This window comes from Oncorhynchus mykiss, chromosome 3, assembly GCF_013265735.2.
Source record: "Oncorhynchus mykiss isolate Arlee chromosome 3, USDA_OmykA_1.1, whole genome shotgun sequence".
Taxonomy (NCBI): Eukaryota; Metazoa; Chordata; class Actinopteri; order Salmoniformes; family Salmonidae; genus Oncorhynchus; species Oncorhynchus mykiss.
In genome coordinates, this window is record NC_048567.1 from 2,581,441 (window position 1) to 2,604,932 (window position 23,492).

At 45.5% G+C, this 23,492-nt stretch overlaps 1 protein-coding gene across 1 annotated transcript; it reads right to left on the reverse strand.

The window, feature by feature from the left end:
• Positions 1 to 1,799: 1,799 nt before the first annotated feature.
• On the reverse strand, positions 1,800 to 23,326 carry LOC110520772 (sodium-dependent neutral amino acid transporter B(0)AT1-like). The gene is made up of 12 exons (XM_036965697.1): positions 22,932 to 23,326; positions 15,268 to 15,408; positions 14,974 to 15,111; positions 14,499 to 14,680; positions 14,210 to 14,320; positions 13,839 to 13,951; positions 5,350 to 5,478; positions 4,855 to 5,011; positions 4,323 to 4,527; positions 3,916 to 4,075; positions 2,746 to 2,908; positions 1,800 to 2,497 (listed from the first exon to the last, which is right to left on the reverse strand). The coding sequence occupies exons 1-12, from the start codon at positions 23,134 to 23,136 to the stop codon at positions 2,279 to 2,281; spliced, it is 1,923 nt and encodes a 640-aa protein (XP_036821592.1). The 5' UTR covers positions 23,137 to 23,326; the 3' UTR covers positions 1,800 to 2,278.
• Between the last annotated feature and the right edge of the window lie 166 nt (positions 23,327 to 23,492).

The window sequence follows — 23,492 nt, forward strand, 5'->3', positions numbered from 1 at the left end:
ACCCCATTCCGTATGCCTCTTGCTAGTACACCATGGTAATCTATAGTCATTGGCCTCTGATAACGATCTCTATGACTCGTTTATGAGGGATATAAATTCCAATGAAGGTTCAACATTCAACATTGTTATTTGTATCCAATATACTGTCGGGTTCTTCTCTATAGAGTAAAACTAACTCCAATTAGATGGTGGTTGTGATGGTGAGGATCATTATGTTATTGTTGGTTACTGTACCGAGTACTTTAGCTGTTTTATCTGAGTTATTCATGTGGATTCTCTGTATCCACAAAGTTTTGATTTGATCATCGCATAAGAATTATTATAAACTGGGTGGTTCGAGCCCTGAATGCTGATTGGCTCAAAGCCGTGGTATATCAGAACATTGCTTTTTACCGCGTTGCCATGGTGCCTAAGAACAACCCTTAGCCTGGGAATATTGGCCCAATACCACACCCCCTCGGGCCTTATTGCTTAAATATACCATCTACACACTTATCTCAAGAGGGCAGCCTCCCAACTCACCCATGTGGACTCTGTACAGCACATCCATTGTCAGACCAGTCACCTCCATCTATTGACTCTCTGGCCTGACAGCAATATCCATTCATATTGAAATGGCATCATATTAGAATCAATCATGCAATCAACTCCATCAAATAAGTTGAAATGTATTAGGAAATATTTAGTTGGAGGATGGGCATGCTACCCTTTTAGAAACAACAACCTGATCCTAAACCCTCGTAACAACCTGAACCTAAACCCTCGTAACAACCTGAATCTAAACCCTCGTAACAACCTGAACCTAAACCCTCGTAACAACCTGAATCTAAACCCTCGTAACAACCTGAATCTAAACCCTCGTAACAACCTGAACCTAAACCCTCGTAACAACCTGAGCCTAAACCCTCGTAACAACCTGAACCTAAACCCTTGTAACAACCTGAATCTAAACCCTCGTAACAACCTGAACCTAAACCCTCGTAACGACCTGAAGCTAAACCCTCGTAACAACTGAACCTAAATCCTCGTAAGAGCAAGCTAATACAGAGTCGCAGAAACAGTGGAGATTCATAAAAAACTACAGCAAGAAATAATGAGAACTACATTTTAAGAGGACTAATTTATGACTTCAGTTGAATAGCTAACTCTGCCCTCTAGTACTGCGGAATGAAAGTATGCCCTCAGAACAACCTCAATTCGCTGAGGCATGGAATCCTACAAGGTGTTGAAAGCATTCCACAGGGATGCTGGCCCATGTTAACTTAAATGCTTCCCACAGTTGTGTCAAGTTGGCTGGAAGTCCTTTGGGTGGTGAACTATTCTTGATACAACTAGGCCACTAGGCAGGGTAGCCTAGTGGTTAGAGCATTGGGCTGGTAACCGGAAGGTTGCAAGTTCAAATCCCCGAGCTGACAAGGTACAAATCTGTCCAAGGTACAAATCTGTCCTTCTGCCCCTGAACAGGCAGTTAACCCACTGTTCCTAGGCCGTCATTGAAAATAATAATTTGTTCTTAACTGACTTGCCTAGTAAAATAAATAAAAAATACACAGGGAAAACTGTTGAGTGTGAAAAACCCAGCAGCGTTGCAGTTCTTGATACAAACCGGTGTGCCTGACACCTACTACCATAACCTGTTCAAAGGCACTTAAATATTTTGTCTTGTCCATTCACCCTCTGAATGGCTCACACACAATCCATGTCTCAAGGCTGAAAAATCCTTCTTTAACCTGTCACCTCGCCTTCCTCTACACTGAGTTGGAGTGGATTTAACAAGTGACATGAAAAAGAGATCATATCTTTCACCTGGTCAGTCTGTGTCATGTAAAGAGCAGGTGTTCTTAATGTTTTGTACACTCAGTGTATGTTAAGTATTATGTTTACCAATAGATGGCAGTATTGACTCAATATGTAGTTTGCTTCCCACTATCCGTAGCCCTTTAATGTCTGCTTTAACCTCAAGAGGCCTCAGGTAGCTTGTGCCAGCTACATTCCTGTAATGTTATTCTAAGTTACAATGAAATACTAACATGTACTTGGGTGTCCGGAGTCCTCGATCTAAGAAGCATCCTCAGATACGACAGTTTTCATTCATAGACATATCAGTGTACAAGTTCTACAGCAATACTATGCTAAAAATGTCTCACTTTACAGAATGAAAGAAATGAAAGAAACAGTGATTAATAAATTATAACAGTACATACGTTTATGAAAATTAATATACGTTAAAGGCTTTGTTTTTCTTTAGTTTTTATTGGTGGTGAGTTATTACGGGTAATCAGGTACGGGATTCTCCATCCTGAGCCTTGTCGTTCACGTCCATTTGGTTACAGACTGTTTTGAGCTCTTGCTGTTCAGACTTTCTACTTCTCTTCCTCCGTAAACATCTGAAGAGAGCAGTGCCAGGCACAGCTAGACTGGGTATCCCTGCCAGGATAAAGATTATTACATAGATCCAGGCTGGATAGGGCTTCTCCTCCAATGTAGGGAAGTTTTCCTGTAACGGAAGATGAATGGTATAAGGCTTTTAGTATGTCCGTGTTGTCACTGTAATGTACAGTACTGTACCAGATGGAGATTATGTGAATAGTGGAGCTATACATGTAAACATAGGCATGTGGGAAATCTTTGTTTGTGAGTAGTATGTTAAGAGGCCTAAAAACAAATGACAGATACATGTATGTGTTGCAATTTGGATGTTTTGATTTCAACAGATTTATAGAATTGACAGAGCAAAAACCGTACCGATTCAGGATTCCAGGTTTTATATAGGAGCGTTTCGGTGACTTTAGTGATAAAGTAGAACACAAAGATGACAAGCATGATGGCGGGGCTGAGAAATCTCCATGTGATCTGCCAAAAGAAGTTGGGCTTGTGGCCGATCATGAACTCAATATCATCGTTGAACCTGGTACAGAGAGAGAGAGACACAAAACGATTGTTATTATACAGTAGCAGTCAAAAGTCTGGACACACATACTCATTCAAGGGTTTTCTTTATTTTTACTACTTTCTACACTGTAGAATAATAGTGAAGACATCAAAACCATGAAATAATACATATGGAATCATGTAGTAACCAAAAAAGTGTTAAAGAAATCTAAATATATTTAATATTTTACATTCTTCAAAGTAGCCACCCTTTGCCTTGATGACAGCTTTGCACACTTTTGTAATTCTCTCAACCAGCTTCATGAGGAATGTTTTTCTAAAAGGCACAGTCCCCTGACTTCAACACACTTGAGATGGTTTGGGATGAGTTGGACCGCAGAGTGAAGGAAAAGCAGCCAACAAGTGTTCAGCATATGTGGGAACTCCTTCAAGACTGTTGGAAAAACATTCCTGAAGCTGTATTCATTTGAATTTATTACTCACCTATCAATACCAAAGAGGTACACAACCCCGCCCATCTCACAGAATTAATTTATTACTCACATATCAATACCATAGAGGTACACAACCCCGCCCATCTCACAGAATTAATTTATTACTCACCTATCAATACCATAGAGGTACACAACCCCGCCCATCTCACAGAATTAATTTATTACTCACATATCAATACCATAGAGGTACACAACCCCGCCCATCTCACAGAATTAATTTATTACTCACCTATCAATACCAAAGAGGTACACAACCCCGCCCATCTCACAGAATTAATTTATTACTCACCTATCAATACCAAAGAGGTACACAACCCCGCCCATCTCACAGAATTAATTTATTACTCACATATCAATACCATAGAGGTACACAACCCCGCCCATCTCACAGAATTAATTTATTACTCACCTATCAATACCAAAGAGGTACACAACCCCGCCCATCTCACAGAATTAATTTATTACTCACCTATCAATACCATAGAGGTACACAACCCCGACCATCTCACAGAATGAATTTATTACTCACCTATCAATACCATAGAGGTACACAACCCCGCCCATCTCACAGAATGCAATGATCAGCAGAGGAATGGAACCAGCAAAGCTGTCAAAGAGGGACAGCCAGTAGTTCCCTGAGCCTTGGACAAATATCAGTCCAACAATGCAGCAGAGGACACATGTTATCCCTGTAACAGAATAAAGAACATGAGTTAAAGATATTTAATAAAGAGGTTTCAATCTCTCAACATTGGAGAAAATAGGTCTGGATTGCTCTTGTCCAGAAACAGACTGGCCATGGGGCAGTTCGAGCAAATGAAAGATAGGCTGGTCCATCTTTAGACCAATGTGGGATTTTGGTCCGAAGGAAATTAATGGGCTGGTGTGTTGTCTGAGCTGATGTACGGTCCCAGTCTTTCCCAGCTCTTGTCTCACCTGTGGTGGACTCCTTGGGCCAACTCTTGGGGAAAACCCCCAGGTCCTGAAGTGGTACCAGAACTCCTTCGATATTGCCAAACATGGAGGACAGGCCGAGACAGAAGAGCATGATGAAGAACAAGACTGACCAAACAGGAGATGCAGGCATCTTAGTGATGGCCTCTGTGAACACGATAAAGGCCAGACCAGTTCCTTCAACCCCCTGCATCAGGACACATAGAGAAGGAGTGTTACTACACTGTATAGGACTAGGATATTCAGTGTATAGTTCCCTTTGGGATTGCCATTGCCATATAGTCAAGCTAAAATAATATTCTTATATTGTCAGTATTTATACGATGAAATGAAAAGCTTGTGGAGCATGTATGTAAGAGACCTTAGCTTAGCTTTAAAACTCTGGTTTCCCATTCACTGATTAGGCCTACTGCTGGACTAAAAATCACTTTCAATGGAGAATCTCATTGAGCATGCTTTTTAGTCCGGGACTACGGTTAATCTGTGTCTGGGAAACCAGCCCTAAAAGTCATACCTCGCTGAGGAAAGTGTTCAAGTCACAGGTCTTCAAGTTGAGTCCCTGAATGACCTCTGGATATGTTCCATTGAGACTCTGGAGAACCTGATCATAGTTGCTCTCAGTGACGTTTCCCTCGGGGAGATCAAATGTATTCAGCAGCGCCAGGATATTTCTACAGAATCATTGTGGAAAATGAGTTGACGTCATGGCCTCTTTCGTGGTAACATTACATCTAACTATGTCACATTGGCTATCATACTGTCATATCGGAGGTAGGGGGCACTGTTAGGTACATGTAGGGTTGCAAAATTCCCAGATTTGACAGAAATCGTGGTTCCCAGATGTCCTGCTTATCCCATCCTGATTCTACAACTCTTCCAACTGGGATTTCTGAAAAACCTGGGAATTTTGGGAAAGGTGACGAATTTTGGCAACTGTACTCATATCATATCGGATGCAGTGAGTACTGTAGTAGGAACATGTCATCTACAGAGACGGGTAGATTCCTACCCGCCAAGACAGTTGTCAAATCTCTCTGTGGCTCTGAAGCCAATGATGGTGTAGATGACGGTTGCAGCGTAGACGGAGGTGAAGCCATTGACGGCAGAGATGATCACTGCATCCTGTTCACAGTTGTTACTGGGGATCAAAAACAACAACGTCCTGCTCAAATCAAATCAAATTTATTGGTCACATACACATGGTTAGCAGATGTTAATGCGAGTGTAGCGAAATGCTTGTGCTTCTAGTTCCGACCGTGCAGTAACAGCTAACAAGTAATCTAACAATTTCACAACAACTACCTTATATACTGTACACAAGTGTAAAGGAATGAATAAGAATGTGTACTGTCATGACGTTGCCCTGTTGGTGAGGTTTATGACCCTCATAAATACCTTCCCCCCTTTCCTCTCTCTACTCTACAGATGTGACTGTTGGAAAGCCCTTTGTTAACATAGAGAGAGTCTGGTAACATCAAAAGGGTGGGAAACAGAATCATATTTCGGTAATCCAACCAGCTGAAAATATGCGTTGATACTTAAAGAATATGATGTCAGATCAGTTGTCATCTGAGACATTGTTACTGATGACAGGATGACATAAACTGTATCTTGGAAAGTCTACACATCCTAATTATCATGAGAAAATGAGAGAATGGTTGTTATGAAGTAACAATTCTGCTCACTCAGTGCCCAAGTGAACAGACGTTGGTTGTAAACTATGAACCTTCAAACTATGAACCTACAACCTTCTCTCCCACCACTACATAAGGCCCTTCACGAAAATGTAATTTTGTTGTTCCCAAGGATGTGAGGACTGCTGTCCATACGTTAAAAGGGCTAATATCAACTACAGAACTAAGCCAACCTCAGTGTGAGCTCTGGTTGCAAACGGTTGAACGACAATAAACTAACGAAATTAGCATCGTGTTCCCAGTGACGCGAGGACTGCTGTTCATACCTTAAAAAGGGTGGATTTCAACGTGGAGGTGACGATCGACACGCCGGAAGGATGAATTTCGACTATACCAGCCAGAATATAGCATGAGTGTTACGGTGAGTGAATGAGGACCCAAAAGCGAACTAACTTAAACAGAGCTTCTTTAATAACCAAACATAGGTAGGCTCAGATAGACCGGCAGATTCGGACAGGACAGGACAAGGTTACAGCAAACATGATGATAGTCTGGCTCAGGCATGAAACACAACAAACAAGAATCCGACAAGGACAGGAACAGAAACAGAGAGAGATATAGGGACCTAATCAGAGGGAAAAAGGGAACAGGTGGGAAACGGGGTGAATGGGTAGTCAGAGGAGACAAGGAACAGCTGGTGGAAAGCGGGGGAGAAAAGGTAACCTAACAACGACCAGCAGAGGGAGACAGGGTGAAGGGAAAGGACAGAGACAAGACACAACATGACAGTACATGACAGTACCCCCCCACTCACCGAGCGCCTCCTGGCGCACTCGAGGAGGAAACCTGGCGGCAACGGAGGAAATCCTCGATCAGCGCACGGTCCAGCACGTCCCGAGAGGGAACCCAACTCCTCTCCTCAGGACCGTACCCCTCCCAATCTATGAGGTACTGGTGACCACGGCCCCGAGGACGCATGTCCAAAATTCTACGGACCCTGTAGATGGGTGCGCCCTCGACAAGGATGGGGGGGGGGGGGGGGGAAGACGAGCGGGGGCGCGAAGGACGGGCTTGATGCAGGAGACATGGAAGACCGGGTGGACGCGACGAAGGTATCGCGGAAGAAGAAGTCGAACTGCGACAGGATTAATGACCCGAGAAATACGGAACGGACCAATGAACCGCGGGGTCAACTTGCGAGAAGCCGTCTTAAGGGGAAGGTTCTGAGTGGAGAGCCAAACTCTCTGACCGCGACAATATCTAGGACTCTTAGTTCTACGCTTATTAGCAGCCCTCACAGTCTGCGTCCTATAACGGCAAAGTGCAGACCTGACCCTCTTCCAGGTGCGCTCGCAACGTTGGACAAAAGCCTGAGCGGAGGGGACGCTGGACTCGGCGAACTGAGATGAGAACAGCGGAGGCTGGTACCCGAGGCTACTCTGAAAAGGAGATAGCCCGGTCGCAGACGAAGGAAGCGAGTTGTGGGCGTATTCTGCCCAGGGGAGCTGTTCTGACCAAGACGCAGGGTTACGAAAAGAAAGACTGCGTAAGATGCGACCAATAGTCTGATTGGCCCGTTCTGCTTGACCGTTAGACTGGGGGTGAAAGCCGGAAGAGAGACTGACGGAAGCCCCAATCAAACGGCAAAACTCCCTCCAAAATTGAGACGTGAATTGCGGACCTCTGTCCGAAACGACGTCTGACGGAAGGCCATGAATTCTGAAAACATTCTCGATGATGATTTGTGCCGTCTCTTTAGCAGAAGGAAGCTTAGCAAGGGGAATGAAATGAGCCGCCTTAGAGAACCTATCGACAACCGTAAGAATAACAGTCTTCCCCGCTGACGAAGGCAGTCCGGTGACAAAATCTAAGGCGATGTGAGACCACGGTCGAGAGGGAATAGGAAGCGGCCTGAGACGGCCGGCAGGAGGAGAGTTGCCGGACTTAGTCTGCGCGCAGACCGAACAAGCAGCCACGAAACGACGCGTGTCATGCTCCCGGGTGGGCCACCAAAAACGCTGGCGAATGGAAGCAAGCGTACCCCGAACGCCAGGGTGGCCGGCTAACTTGGCAGAGTGAGCCCACTGAAGAACGGCCAGACGAGTAGGAACGGGAACGAAAAGAAGGTTCCTAGGACAAGCGCGCGGCGACGGAGTGTGAGTGAGCGCTTGTTTTACCTGCCTCTCAATTCCCCAGACAGTCAACCCGACAACACGCCCCTCAGGGAGAATCCCCTCGGGGTCAGTGGAGGCTACTGAAGAACTGAAGAGACGAGACAAAGCATCAGGCTTGGTGTTCTTAGAGCCCGGACGATAAGAAATCACGAACTCGAAACGAGCGAAAAACAGCGCCCAACGCGCCTGACGCGCATTAAGTCGTTTGGCAGAACGGATGTACTCAAGGTTCCTATGGTCAGTCCAAACGACAAAAGGAACGGTCGCCCCCTCCAACCACTGTCGCCATTCGCCTAGGGCTAACCGGATGGCGAGCAGTTCGCGGTTACCCACATCATAGTTACGTTCCGACGGCGACAGGCGATGAGAAAAATACGCGCATGGGTGGACCTTGTCGTCAGAGAGGGAGCGCTGAGAAAGGATGGCTCCCACGCCCACCTCTGACGCGTCAACCTCGACAACGAACTGTCTAGAGACGTCAGGTGTAACAAGGATAGGAGCGGATGTAAAACGATTCTTGAGGAGATCAAAAGCTCCCTGGGCGGAAACGGACCACTTAAAGCACGTCTTGACAGAAGTAAGGGCTGTGAGAGGAGCTGCCACCTGACCGAAATTACGGATGAAACGACGATAGAAGTTCGCGAAGCCGAGAAAGCGCTGCAGCTCGACGCGTGACTTAGGGACGGGCCAATCAATGACAGCTTGGACCTTAGCGGGATCCATCTTAATGCCTTCAGCGGAAATAACAGAACCGAGAAATGTGACGGAGGAGGCATGAAAAGTGCACTTCTCAGCCTTCACAAAAAGACAATTCTCTAAAAGGCGCTGGAGGACACGTCGAACGTGCTGAACATGAATCTGGAGTGACGGTGAAAAAATCAGGATATCGTCAAGGTAAACGAAAACAAAGATGTTCAGCATGTCTCTCAGGACATCATTGACTAATGCCTGAAAGACAGCTGGAGCGTTAGCGAGGCCGAAAGGAAGAACCCGGTATTCAAAGTGCCCTAACGGAGTGTTAAACGCCGTCTTCCACTCGTCCCCCTCCCTGATGCGCACGAGATGGTAAGCGTTACGAAGGTCCAACTTAGTGAAAAACCTGGCTCCCTGCAGGATCTCGAAGGCTGAAGACATAAGAGGAAGCGGATAACGATTCTTCACTGTTATGTCATTCAGCCCTCGATAATCTATGCAGGGGCGCAGAGACCCGTCCTTCTTCTTGACAAAAAAAACCCCCGCTCCGGCGGGAGAGGAGGAGGGGACTATGGTACCGGCGTCAAGAGCTACAGACAAATAATCTTCGAGAGCCTTACGTTCGGGAGCCGACAGAGAGTATAGTCTACCCCGGGGGGGGGTGGTTCCCGGAAGGAGATCAATACTACAATCATACGACCGGTGTGGAGGAAGAGAGGTGGCCCTGGACCGACTGAACACCGTGCGCAGATCGTGATATTCCTCCGGCACCCCTGTCAAATCACCAGGCTCCTCCTGTGAAGAAGAGACAGAGGAAACAGGAGGGATAACAGACATTAAACATTTCACATGACAAGAGACGTTCCAGGAGAGGATAGAATTACTAGACCAATTAATGGAAGGATTATGACAAACTAGCCAGGGATGGCCCAAAACAACAGGTGTAAAAGGTGAACGAAAAATTAAAAAAGAAATGGTTTCACTATGATTACCAGAAACAGTGAGGGTTAAAGGTAGCGTCTCACGCTGAATCCTGGGGAGAGGACTACCATCCAGGGCGAACAAGGCCGTGGGCTCCTTTAACTGTCTGAGAGGAATGTCATGTTCCCGAGCCCAGGTCTCGTCCATAAAACAGCCCTCCGCCCCAGAGTCTATTAAGGCACTGCAGGAAGCTGACGAACCGGTCCAGCGTAGATGGACCGACAAGGTAGTGCAGGATCTTGAAGGAGAGACAGGAGTAGTAGCGCTCACCAGTAGCCCTCCGCTTACTGACGAGCTCTGGCCTTTTACTGGACATGAAGTGACAAAATGACCAGCGGAACCGCAATAGAGACAGAGGCGGTTGGTGATTCTCCGTTCCCTCTCCTTAGTCGAGATGCGGATACCTCCCAGCTGCATGGGCTCAGCACCCGAGCCGGCAGAGGAAGATGGTAGTGATGCGGAGAGGGGGGCTACGGAGAGCGCGAGCTCCTTTCCACGAGCTCGGTGACGAAGATCAACCCGTCGCTCAATGCGAATAGCGAGTTCAATCAAGGAATCCACGCTGGAAGGAACCTCCCGGGAGAGAATCTCATCCTTTACCTCTGCGCGGAGACCCTCCAGAAGACGAGCGAGCAAGGCCGGCTCGTTCCAGCCACTGGAGACAGCAAGAGTGCGAAACTCAATAGAGTAGTCTGTTATGGATCGATTGCCTTGACATAGGGAAGACAGGGCCCTGGAAGCCTCCTCCCCAAAAACAGATCGATCAAAAACCCGTATCATCTCCTCCTTAAAGTCCTGATACTGGTTAGTACACTCAGCCCTTGCCTCCCAGATTGCCGTGCCCCACTCACGAGCCCGTCCAATAAGGAGAGATATGACGTAGGCGACACGAGCAGTGCTCCTGGAGTAAGTGTTGGGCTGGAGAGAAAACACAATATCACACTGGGTGAGGAACGAGCGGCATTCAGTGGGCTCCCCAGAGTAACACGGCGGGTTATTGATTCTGGGCTCCGGAGATTCGAAAGCCCTGGAAGTGGCCGGTGGATCGAGGCGGAGATGGTGAACCTGTTCTGTGAGGTTGGAGACTTGGGTGGCCAGGGTCTCAACGGCATGTCGAGCAGCAGACACTTCCTGCTCGTGTCTGCCTAGCATCGCTCCCTGGATCCCGACGGCTGAGTGGAGAGGATCCGAAGTCGCTGGGTCCATTCTTGGTCGGATTCTTCTGTTACGGTGAGTGAATGAGGACCCAAAAGCGAACTAACTTAAACAGAGCTTCTTTAATAACCAAACATAGGTAGGCTCAGATAGACCGGCAGATTCGGACAGGACAGGACAAGGTTACAGCAAACATGACGATAGTCTGGCTCAGGCATGAAACACAACAAACAAGAATCCGACAAGGACAGGAACAGAAACAGAGAGAGATATAGGGACCTAATCAGAGGGAAAAAGGGAACAGGTGGGAAACGGGGTGAATGGGTAGTCAGAGGAGACAAGGAACAGCTGGTGGAAAGCGGGGGAGAAAAGGTAACCTAACAACGACCAGCAGAGGGAGACAGGGTGAAGGGAAAGGACAGAGACAAGACACAACATGACAGTACATGACAATGAGTGTATAGTATGGCAACCTGGTATGAACTTTGAACTCTTATTTATTAAAGAAGTGTTACCTCCTAGCCGTTGAGTTAGCAGCAGCAGTTGTAAACGTGGGCTAGGAAAGGACGGACAAAGTATTTGTTCTACCACACAACGACGGTCCTACAACGTATCCACTTTACCACCAGACATTCTTGAGAGGACAAGAGATCCCTGCTGGGCAACCCAGCCTTCCATCTACGACCAATCTATCGAAGCGCAGCTCAGAGTAAATATTTCTTGCATTTTCCTTCTCCAAATGAGTGGTTATTTAGAATGCATAAGATTCTGTATTTACGATAGCAAAGCTTCACGAGGTCCGATAGTGACCCAAACATTTTGTTCCTCAGTCTTCCCCTGCTTTCATTCAAACCCAACCCCCTTTCTTTGTGTAACCAGCCGTCATATCGGTTCCGTCCACCAGGGACATTTTCTTGCATGACATAATTAGTAATCAATGTATGATCCATCCTGTGTATATGTAATTCTGTGTGATTATTTAGGTATTTAGTAAAGAAATAATTAAACCAAATGTTGTATTGCTGATTCAACTTGTTAGCCAGGGTTCGTGAAGAATTTACGATTTTCAGATGAGACTGAATAAGGTGACGAATAATGATGGACTGCTATTGAGGTAAAAGATTACCAGGTCTTTAAGAGTTTATTCAGAAGATAACAGCTCTCTTAACATTATTTCGTGGTGCCCCGACTTTCTAGTTAATTACATTTACACGATTAGTTTAATCAGGTAATATTAGTTAAAGAGAAATTATTTTACAAAATAGCATGTCATATCACTTCATCCGGCATAGCAAAGACACGACAGTACATATAAATATATGGATGAGCGATGGCTGTGCGGCATTGGCAAGATGCAGTAGACGCTATAGAGTACAGTATATACATATTATTATTTTTTATTTTTTATTTCACCTTTATTTAACCAGGTAGGCTAGTTGAGAACAAGTTCTAATTTGCAACTGCGACCTGGCCAAGATAAAGCATAGCAGTGTGAACAGACAACACAGAGTTACACATGGAGTAAACAATTAACAAGTCAATAACACAGTAGAAAATAAGAGAGTCTATATACATTGTGTGCAAAAGGCATGAGGAGGTAGGCGAATAATTACAATTTTGCAGATTAACACTGGAGTGATAAATGATCAGATGGTCATGTACAGGTAGAGATATTGGTGTGCATATCAGATGAGTAATGCAGGGTATGTAAACATTATATAAAGTGGCATTGTTTAAAGTGGCTAGTGATACATTTATTACATCAATTTTCCATTATTAAAGTGGCTAGAGATTTGAGTCAGCATGTTGGCAGCAGCCACTCAATGTTAGTGATGACTGTTTAACAGTCTGATGGCCTTGAGATAGAAGCTGTTTTTCAGTCTCTCGGTCCCAGCTTTGATGCACCTGGACTGACCTCGCCTTCTGGATAATAGCGGGGTGAACGGGCAGTGGCTCGGGTGGTTGTTGTCCTTGATGATCTTTATGGCCTTCCTGTGACATCGGGTGGTGTAGGTGTCCTGGAGGGCAGGTATGCCCCCGGTGATGTGTTGTGCAGACCTCACTACCCTCTGGAGAGCCTTACGGTTGTGGGCGGAGTGGTTGCCGTACCAGGCGGTGATACAGTCCGACCCGATGCTCTCGATTGTGCATCTGTAAAAGTTTGTGAGTGTTTTCGATGACAAGCCAAATTTCTTCAGCCTCCTGAAGAAACGCTGTCTGTGTGGGTGGACCATTTCAGTTTGTCCGTGATGTGTACGCCGAGGAACTTAAAACTTTCCACCTTCTCCACTATTGTCCCGTCGATGTGGATAGGGGGTGCTCCCTCTGCTGTTTCCTGAAGTCGACGATCATCTCCTTTGTTTTGTTGACTTTGAGTGTGAGGTTATTTTCCTGACACCACACTCCGAGGGCCCTCACCTCCTCCCTGTAGGTTGTCTCGTCATTGTTGGTAATCAAGCCTACCACTGTAGTGTCTTCTGCAAACTTGATGATTGAGTTGGAGGCGTGCATGGCCACGCAGTCGTGGGTGAACAGGGAGTACATGAGAGGGCTGAGAACGCACCCTTGTGGGGCCTGTGTTGAGGATCAGCGGGATGGAGATGTTGTTTCCTACCCTCACCACCTGGGGGCGTCCCGTCAGAAAGTCCAGAACCCAGTTGCACAGGGCGGGATCGAGACCCAGTTGCTGAGACTGAGCATGTCCTAATATGGACACCATAACGCTCTATTTTGGCACAGTTGTCGGGCTTTATAACACAATTCAAAAGTGTCCCAATACAACATAGTAAACCACTTTTTTCCCTAAAATATATAATACATTGATTAAACAATAGTAGTTTAGATGGTTGATTGTGACTTACTGCACAGAGTTGTAGCTCGAAAAAGAGATGAGTCCACCAAATGCTATGGAGAAGGAATAGAACACCTGGGCACCTGCATCCAGCCAGGTAGTTGGGTTGGTCAGCTCTGTCAACTGGGACAACAACACAACGTTTTGTCCCATGAATCAGATTTACCTGATTTATATATGACCTATTTATCTGATGTCAGTTCAGGGATGGGTTTACATATCTTTTAGCGTGAGGTTTTTTGTTTAGTGTAACAGTGTCCCAAATGGCATCCTATTCCCTGTAAAGTGCACTGCTTTTAAACAGGGCCCATATGGCTGTAGTCAAAAGTAGTACACTATATAGGGAATAGGTTGCCATTTGGACCACAACACTTGACTTACGTTCGGGGTGAAGAGAAACACAACTCCACTCAAAGAGCCTTTCAAAATCAGACCTCTGATCAGGAAAATGCTCAACACTACGTAGGGCAGCGTTGAGGTGACATACACAGCCTATGAGGAGAGGGGAGACAGGGATTTCACTATACCTTCATTTGTATCACTGAGACATGATAACATAAAACTACCTTTATGCTATTTTATTTGTCCATTTTCCAATGTTCATCCATTGTTATTGGTCATAACTGGATATAAATGTGAACGTCATCTCAGATAGATTGAGCTGCTCTACCTTCCCAGTGGTCTCGATGCCTCGGATGATGCAGATATAGAGCACGGCCCAGGCACTGACCAGACACAGCACCATCCACCACTGCAGACCCCCGTTCGCACCAATGTCCGGGGTGGTGTTCAGCGTCTCTCTGTACCAGAAGTAGTCCACTGGAGAGCTCTGCTCACACTCTGACACCAGGCCTGAGACATTTAGGTAAAGAATTTACGAATAATACATTATTATAATTAGACATACATGACTTGATGATTCAAACATAGTGCAATACTTTTGACCCGGGCAAAAGTATTGCATTATAGGGAATAGGGTGGCATTTAGGATGCAGACCATGTTCAGTCATAGTACGTAAGTAAGCCTTTCATTGTAAGGTCTACACCTGTTCTATTCAGAACATGTGAATAATAAGATTTGATTTAATTTGATATCTCATTTTTACCAATCTTGCATGGAGACGGTGTCTGTACTGAACTCTTACCTGTTAGATTGTAATTGGGGGGACATTGGCTCCAAGGCAGCGTCTCTTGGAAGGAGTTAAATAAGTACCACATCACCCAGGCCATGATGGTGTTGTAGTACAGGCTGATCATCAAAGAAACAAACATGGACGCTATGCCTGGTAAGAACACAGAGCAGTGAGTCCATGATGACTCAAGGTTTATTGAAGCATCACGTGTAGCTCTGGTCCCGGGGCGTTTACCTGCTGCTTACATGCAGCAAACTGCACCTTATGTATTTGCCCTGGACCAGAGATAGGGAAAGTGTTGCTTACCAACTCCAGCTAAGTAAGGATGAATTGTTGACCACACGCCTAAACTGCCTTTCCTTAGACGTTGACCAATAGCAAACTCCAGATGGAGCAGGGGAACACCTTCTAGAACCAGTAGGATCAGGAAAGGAATCATGAATGCACCTGAGAACAAAGAGGCCACAATCAAAGCTCTTAAATCATTGGTAAATATCCATGACTCTTACTGACATCTCATGACATACAGACACCTGCAGATGTAATGGAGTGTATATTACAAGTCTTCTGTATCATATATAGGGGTGGCAGGTAGCCTAGTGGTTCGAGAGTTGGGCCATTAACCGAAAGGTTGCTGGATCGAATCCCCAAGCTAATAAGGTAAGAATCTGTCGTTCTGCCCCTGAACAAGGCAGTTGACCCACTGTTCCCCGATAGGCTAAGAATTTGTTCTTAACTGACTTGCCTAGTTAAATAAAGGTTCAAATGTAAATATGAAACACCTGTACTTGGGTTTGGATAAAAACACAGGGCTCATCGATACACATACCTGTCTATCTAAACATACTGGCAAAAAAAGGATGGAGAGAAACAGATGGAGAGAAACAATAAAACCACTTGTGAATCACATAACACTGATGTCCTTTTACGGAGACAAGTCAATGCACCTGTTGCAGGCAGGAATGGCTGAAGTAAAGGATTTACTGTGGCACAGGATAGTGATGGTGTTGGTGGTTCAATGTGCAGGTGATTATCCCTCAGTTCACAACAAACACTTTCCTGTCCATCAGCAATCTTCAGTAGATAACAGTCTTTATCTGCCTTAACAGTCCTTATCTGTCATTCGCTTGTAGTCAAACGTTTTCCATGGAACGTGATGGGATGTTACCGTAAGTCCATTTAGGCTCTCTCTCTGTATTTAGATAAGATAAGAGCGGGGGTGTTTCATTACAATTATCACACTGGGTGGATTTTACTGGGCTAAAGCACCCGATCTACCCTGGGTCGGCACAGGAGAGCCCATGTTGTAGTTACATCCCTCATTAGTGTATAACCATTATAAATAGTCTTCTCTGTGTTTGCCAACAATACAGTAGATGGATATACAGTGTCTTCAGAAAGTATTCACACCCCTTGACTTTCTCCAAATTTTGTTGTGTTACAGCCTGAATTTTAGAGGGATTCAATTGAGATGTTGTGTCCCTGGCCTACACACAATACCTCATAATGTCAAAGTGGAATTATGTTTTGTGAAATTCTTACAAATGAATTCAAGCCCTTTGTTATGGCAAGCCTAAATAAGTTCAGCAGTAAAAATGTGCTTAACAAGTCACAATAGGTTGTATGGACTCTACAATAATAGTGTTTAACATGATTTTTTTAATGACTACCTCATCTCTGTACCCCACACATATGTAAGGTTCCTCAGTCGAGCAGTGAATTTCAAAAACAGATTCAACTACATAGACCAGCGACTTTTTACAATATCTTGCAAAGAAGGGCAACTATTGGTAGAAAGATACAAAAAAAAGCAGACATTGAATATCCCTTTGAGCATGGTGAAGTTATTAATTACACTTTGGATGGTGTATCAGTACACCCAGTCACTACAAAGATGTAGGTGTCCTCCCTAACTCAGTTGCCGGAGAGGAAGGAAACCGCTCAGGGATTTTACCATGAGGGCAATGGACTTTAACCCTCCTGCTGTGTTCTGGCCGAATTTGACAGAGTTACAAGGTTTCTCTCTGAAAATGTAGTTCATTTAATCTGATTGTCATGAGGTTCCATGACTTTGTCCACACAGGGCATCTGATCACAAAAAATACATTTGGATGATTTTCATAACATTTGAGGTGTTTTATTGAACTTTTGTACACCTGTGGTGTTCCCAGTCAAAAATTCCCGGTCATTAGACATGAATGGGTGAGACTACAATTAGTGTATAAAAAAATTAGGTTCAGGCACATGCCCATTCATCAGATGGACATACTTCCTCTCCCAGACCCCCACATGCATGTGAGCGCACACACACACACACCTCACTCCCCTTCTTGGCTTCCATGGCAACCCCCACAGGAACCTTTCCCCAATAGAATCTTTCCCCCGAGGGAACCACACCTGTTGGAATTCTCACAAACAATTACAACATTGTTTTAATAATATATATAACTTTTCTAGCAGCTCTGGTATATAAAGCTTTTTTGAGGCCTTGCTCACAATTCATTCTGTGGCAGCACAATGACCAAACGATATACTGTATGTGAGGCTCTTGATCATATCTTTGATCATGACACTGGTGAGGAGGAGAGAGTCCTTGTTAAACTTTGACACAAAGTAGTCTGTGATAAATAGCACAATATGTTTTATCTGAGTATTTGTTATAGTCAAAATAATCCATACATTATGCTTATTCTACCCAAAAACTAGTTGTATGTGCCCAGGGCAATGAGGCCAACAGACCACAAAAAGCAAATAGAAGTTCAAAACTTGTAATGTTCACAAGAACTTAAGTTTATAAAAAGATCTAACACAAAATTAGGTGATAATATATGTATTATTATGGATTTATAATCATCTATAATGGGGTGGTCATTTTGGACAGGGAACACAGAATGAATTAACATGAAACGAACTCAACAGGAGGGTCATTAAAACAGTTACAGAGTTTAATGGCTGTGATGGGAGAACATTGAGGATGGATCAACAACATTGTAGTCATTACACAATGATAAACTAATTTACATAGTGAAAATAACTAAAATATTGTATAGAACAAAAATATTCCAAAACATGCATCCTGTATGAAATAAAGCACTAAAGTAATAATGCAAAAATGTGGATTAACTTTATGTCCTGAATACAAAGTGTTATGTTTGGGGAAAATCCAATATCCCTGAACACCACTCTTCATTTTTTTCAAGCATGGTGGTGGCTGCATCATGGTATGGGTATGCTTGTCATCGACTGGGGAGATTTATAGGATAAAACGAAACCTAAAAGAACTAAGCACAGGCAAAATCCTGGAGGAAAACCTGGTTCAGTTTGCTTTCCAACAGACACTGGGAGACGTTCACCTTTCAGCAGGACAATAACCTTCAACACAAGGCCAAATATGCACTGGAGTTGCTTACCAAGACGACATTCAATGTTCCTGAGTGGGCTAGTTACAGATTTTACTTTAATATTGTACAATCCAGGTGTGCAAAGCTTTAAAAGACTTACCCAGAAAGACTCACAGCTGTAATTGCTGCCAAAGGTGATTCTAACATGTATTGACTCAGGGGTGTGAATACTTATGTAAATTGTATATTTCAACACATTTGCAAACATTTCTAAAAACGTTTTTTCACTTTGTCATTATGGGGTATTGTGTGTAGATTGTGAATAGTGAATTCAAAAAAAAGTTGAATTCAGGCTGTAACACAACAAAATGTGGAATAAGTCAAGGGGTATGAATACTTTCTGAAGGCACTGTAGCATCATGTGTTTGGCGACATGGGCAAAGTGCAATAACTCTGTTATACTAACTGACAATCAGTTAGATATTTTTCCTGGGATCTATCTATAGACTCCAGGCATGTCCTCTCCATCAGTCATTGACAAGTCATTATGACTAGAGGTGTGATGTAAATCAAGCTTTAACACCTGTACAAGGCCTGTCAGCATAAGTAGTAGTAATAGATTACTACATCAGCTAATAAAATGCAGTGTTTGTGGTGCTGGAGCCTCCATAGAGACAGATCACCATGGAGCCTCCATAGAGACAGATCACCACGGAGCCTCCATAGAGACAGATCACCACGGAGCCTCCATAGAGACAGATCACCATGGAGCCTCCATAGAGACAGATCACCATGGAGCCTCCATAGAGACAGATCACCATGGAGCCTCCATAGAGACAGATCACCATGGAGCCTCCATAGAGACAGATCACCATGGAGCCTCCATAGAGACAGATCACCATGGAGCCTCCATAGAGACAGATCACCATGGAGCCTCCATAGAGACAGATCACCATGGAGCCTCCATGGAGACAGATCACCATGGAGCCTCCATAGAGACAGATCACCATGGAGCCTCCATAGAGACAGATCACCATGGAGCCTCCATAGAGACAGATCACCATGGAGCCTCCATAGAGACAGATCACCATGGAGCCTCCATAGAGACAGATCACCATGGAGCCTCCATAGAGACAGATCACCATGGAGCCTCCATGGAGACAGATCACCATGGAGCCTCCATAGAGACAGATCACCATGGAGCCTCCATAGAGACAGATCACCATGGAGCCTCCATGGAGACAGATCACCATGGAGCCTCCATAGAGACCGATCACCACGGAGCCTCCATAGAGACAGATCACCATGAAGCTTCCATAGAGACAGATCACCACGGAGCCTCCATAGAGACAGATCACCACGGAGCCTCCATAGAGACAGATCACCATGGAGCCTCCATAGAGACAGATCACCATGAAGCTTCCATAGAGACAGATCACCATGGAGCCTCCATAGAGACAGATCACCATGGAGCCTCCATGGAGACAGATCACCATGGAGCCTCCATAGAGACAGATCACCATGGAGCCTCCATAGAGACAGATCACCATGGAGCCTCCATAGAGACAGATCACCATGGGGCCTCCATAGAGACAGATCGCCATGGAGCCTCCATAGAGACAGATCACCACTGAGCCTCCATAGAGACAGATCACCATGGAGCCTCCATAGAGACAGATCACCACGGAGCCTCCATAGAGACAGATCACCATGGAGCCTCCATAGAGACAGATCACCATGGAGCCTCCATAGAGACAGATCACCATGAAGCTTCCATAGAGACAGATCACCACGGAGCCTCCATAGAGACAGATCACCATGAAGCCTCCATAGAGACAAATCACCATGGAGCCTCCATAGAGACAGATCACCACGGAGCCTCCATAGAGACAGATCACCATGGAGCCTCCATAGAGACAGATCACCATGGAGCCTCCATAGAGACAGATCACCATGAAGCTTCCATAGAGACAGATCACCACGGAGCCTCCATAGAGACAGATCACCATGGAGCCTCCATAGAGACAGATCACCATGGAGCCTCCATAGAGACAGATCACAACTGAGCCTCCATAGAGACAGATCACCATGGAGCCTCCATAGAGACAGATCACCATGAAGCTTCCAAAGAGACAGATCACCATGGAGCCTCCATAGAGACAGATCACCACGGAGCCTCCATAGAGACAGATCACCATGGAGACTCCATAGAGACAGATCACCACGAAGCCTCCGTAGAGACAGATCACCATGGAGCCTCCATAGAGACAGATCACCATGGAGCCTCCATAGAGACAGATCACCATGAAGCTTCCATAGAGACAGATCACCACGGAGCCTCCATAGACACAGATCACCATGAAGACTCCATAGAGACAGATCACCATGGAGCCTCCACAGAGACAGATCACCATGGAGCCTCCATAGAGACCGATCACCATGGATCCTCCATAGAGACAGATCACCATGGAGACTCCATAGAGACAGATCACCATGGAGCCTCCATAGAGACAGATCACCATGGAGCCTCCATAGAGACAGATCACCACGGAGCCTCCATAGACACAGATCACCATGAAGACTCCATAGAGACAGATCACCATGGAGCCTCCACAGAGACAGATCACCATGGAGCCTCCATAGAGACCGATCACCATGGATCCTCCATAGAGACAGATCACCATGGAGACTCCATAGAGACAGATCACCATGGAGCCTCCATAGAGACAGATCACCATGGAGCCTCCATAGAGACAGATCACCATGAAGCTTCCAAAGAGACAGATCACCATGGAGCCTCCACAGAGACAGATCACCATGGAGCCTCCATAGAGACCGATCACCATGGATCCTCCATAGAGACAGATCACCATGGAGACTCCATAGAGACAGATCACCATGGAGCCTCCATAGAGACAGATCACCATGGAGCCTCCATAGAGACAGATCACCATGAAGCTTCCAAAGAGACAGATCACCATGGAGCCTCCACAGAGACAGATCACCATGGAGCCTCCATAGAGACCGATCACCATGGATCCTCCATAGAGACAGATCACCATGGAGACTCCATAGAGACAGATCACCATGGAGCCTCCATAGAGACAGATCACCATGAAGACTCCATAGAGACAGATCACCATGGAGCCTCCACAGAGACAGATCACCATGGAGCCTCCATAGAGACCGATCACCATGGATCCTCCATAGAGACAGATCACCATGGAGACTCCATAGAGACAGATCACCATGGAGCCTCCATAGAGACAGATCACCATGGAGCCTCCATAGAGACAGATCACCACGGAGCCTCCATAGACACAGATCACCATGAAGACTCCATAGAGACAGATCACCATGGAGCCTCCACAGAGACAGATCACCATGGAGCCTCCATAGAGACCGATCACCATGGATCCTCCATAGAGACAGATCACCATGGAGACTCCATAGAGACAGATCACCATGGAGCCTCCATAGAGACAGATCACCATGGAGCCTCCATAGAGACAGATCACCATGAAGCTTCCAAAGAGACAGATCACCATGGAGCCTCCATAGAGACAGATCACCATGAAGACTCCATAGAGACAGATCACCATGGAGCCTCCATAGAGACAGATCACCATGGAGCCTCCATAGAGACAGATCACCATGGAGCCTCCATAGAGACAGATCACCATGGAGCCTCCATAGAGACAGATCACCATGAAGCTTCCAAAGAGACAGATCACCATGGAGCCTCCATAGACACAGAAACACCATGGTTAGACTACACATAAAGTAGTGACATAAACAGCAGACATGTTTTTCACTGTTCTCATTAGTTCTGTGTTTTTATTGTATTGTAAGTACACTTTATGTACCTGATAACAGTGGAACAATGTGTGCAATGTGTAATTAGAATATGTGTTAAACTGCACCTACAATAATAAGAACACTGTAAAGTAAAGCAAAATCAGTATTTTCCCACGGACACCAAATACAGATTGTACATCAAGCAAATCAGAGAAGAACATGAGCTTTCCCTATACAAGTGATCCCATCCAACCACACCACAGCACAACCCCTTCAACACATAAAACCCATCCAACCCTTCCAACACCATCCAACCAAACCAAACCACACCACACCCCATCCAATCCAACCCCATCCAACCACACCACACCACAGCCCAACCAAAGCTTTAAAAGACTTACCCAGAAAGACTCACAGCTGTAATTGCAGCCAAAGGTGATTCTAACATGTATTGACTCAGGGGTGTGAATACTTACATAAATTGTATATTTCAACACATTTGCAAACATTTCTAAAAACATGTTTTCACACCCCATCCTACCCCACCCAACCACACTACACCCCATCCAACCACACCACACCAAACCCCATTCAACCCCATCCAACCACACCAGACCACACCCCAACTAACCACACTACACTACACCACATCTAACCCCATTCAACCACACCACAAACCATCCAATCACACCACAAACCATCCAACCCCATCACAGCCCATCCAACCACACCACAAACCATCCAACCACACCACACCACAGCACACCCCAGCAAACCTCATTCAACCACACCACAGCCCGTCCAACCCCACCACAGCACAACAACACCTACCTCCCCCATGACTCTGGCACAAGTAAGGGAATCTCCATACGTTCCCCAGCCCCACACAGAACCCCACGCAGGTGAGCATGTATTGAGTCTTGTTGTCCCATTTGGGCCTGTCTCCCCTCCCAGCCTCTTCCGTCTCCAGCTTGTCCAGCTCCTCATGGGACAGGATCCTGTCTTCCAGGCCTGGGTTGGGCAGCTGTAGTCTCATGGTTCCTCGGGTGTAGATGGCCAGGTTCAGCAGTGTGACAGGTGGTGTGGCTGGTCTCTAGGTAACCGGTAGCTGGAACACTAGCTGAGGTGTGGAAAAACTGGTTGCCAACTTTGCAAAACAGCCTTTCAGCTGAACTTGTTTAGTAGATGATTGCTTTACCAAGCTGAAGAGTGACACGAGAAGTTATCTTGTCAAGTGTGACTCAACCAAAACAACACGTTCAACAATAATTGATATATTATCTGAGAGGGAGGTGTCAGGGATGCACAGAGTCATCCTGTATCTCATATCCTACTGTATATCCACTCTTTCTGATAATGATGTGTATGGCACCCGAGGGTCAAATAGTGATG

Coding starts and splice junctions, on each gene's coding strand:
- LOC110520772 (XM_036965697.1), bottom strand. CDS start 23,136: ATGAGACTACAGCTGCCCAACCCAGGCCTGGAAGACAGGATCCTGTCC. Junction 15,112..15,267: donor TCCTTACTTAGCTGGAGTTG/GTAAGCAACACT, acceptor TGTTCTTACCAG/GCATAGCGTCCATGTTTGTT. Junction 4,528..4,854: donor TGAACACTTTCCTCAGCGAG/GTATGACTTTTA, acceptor GTCCTGATGCAG/GGGGTTGAAGGAACTGGTCT.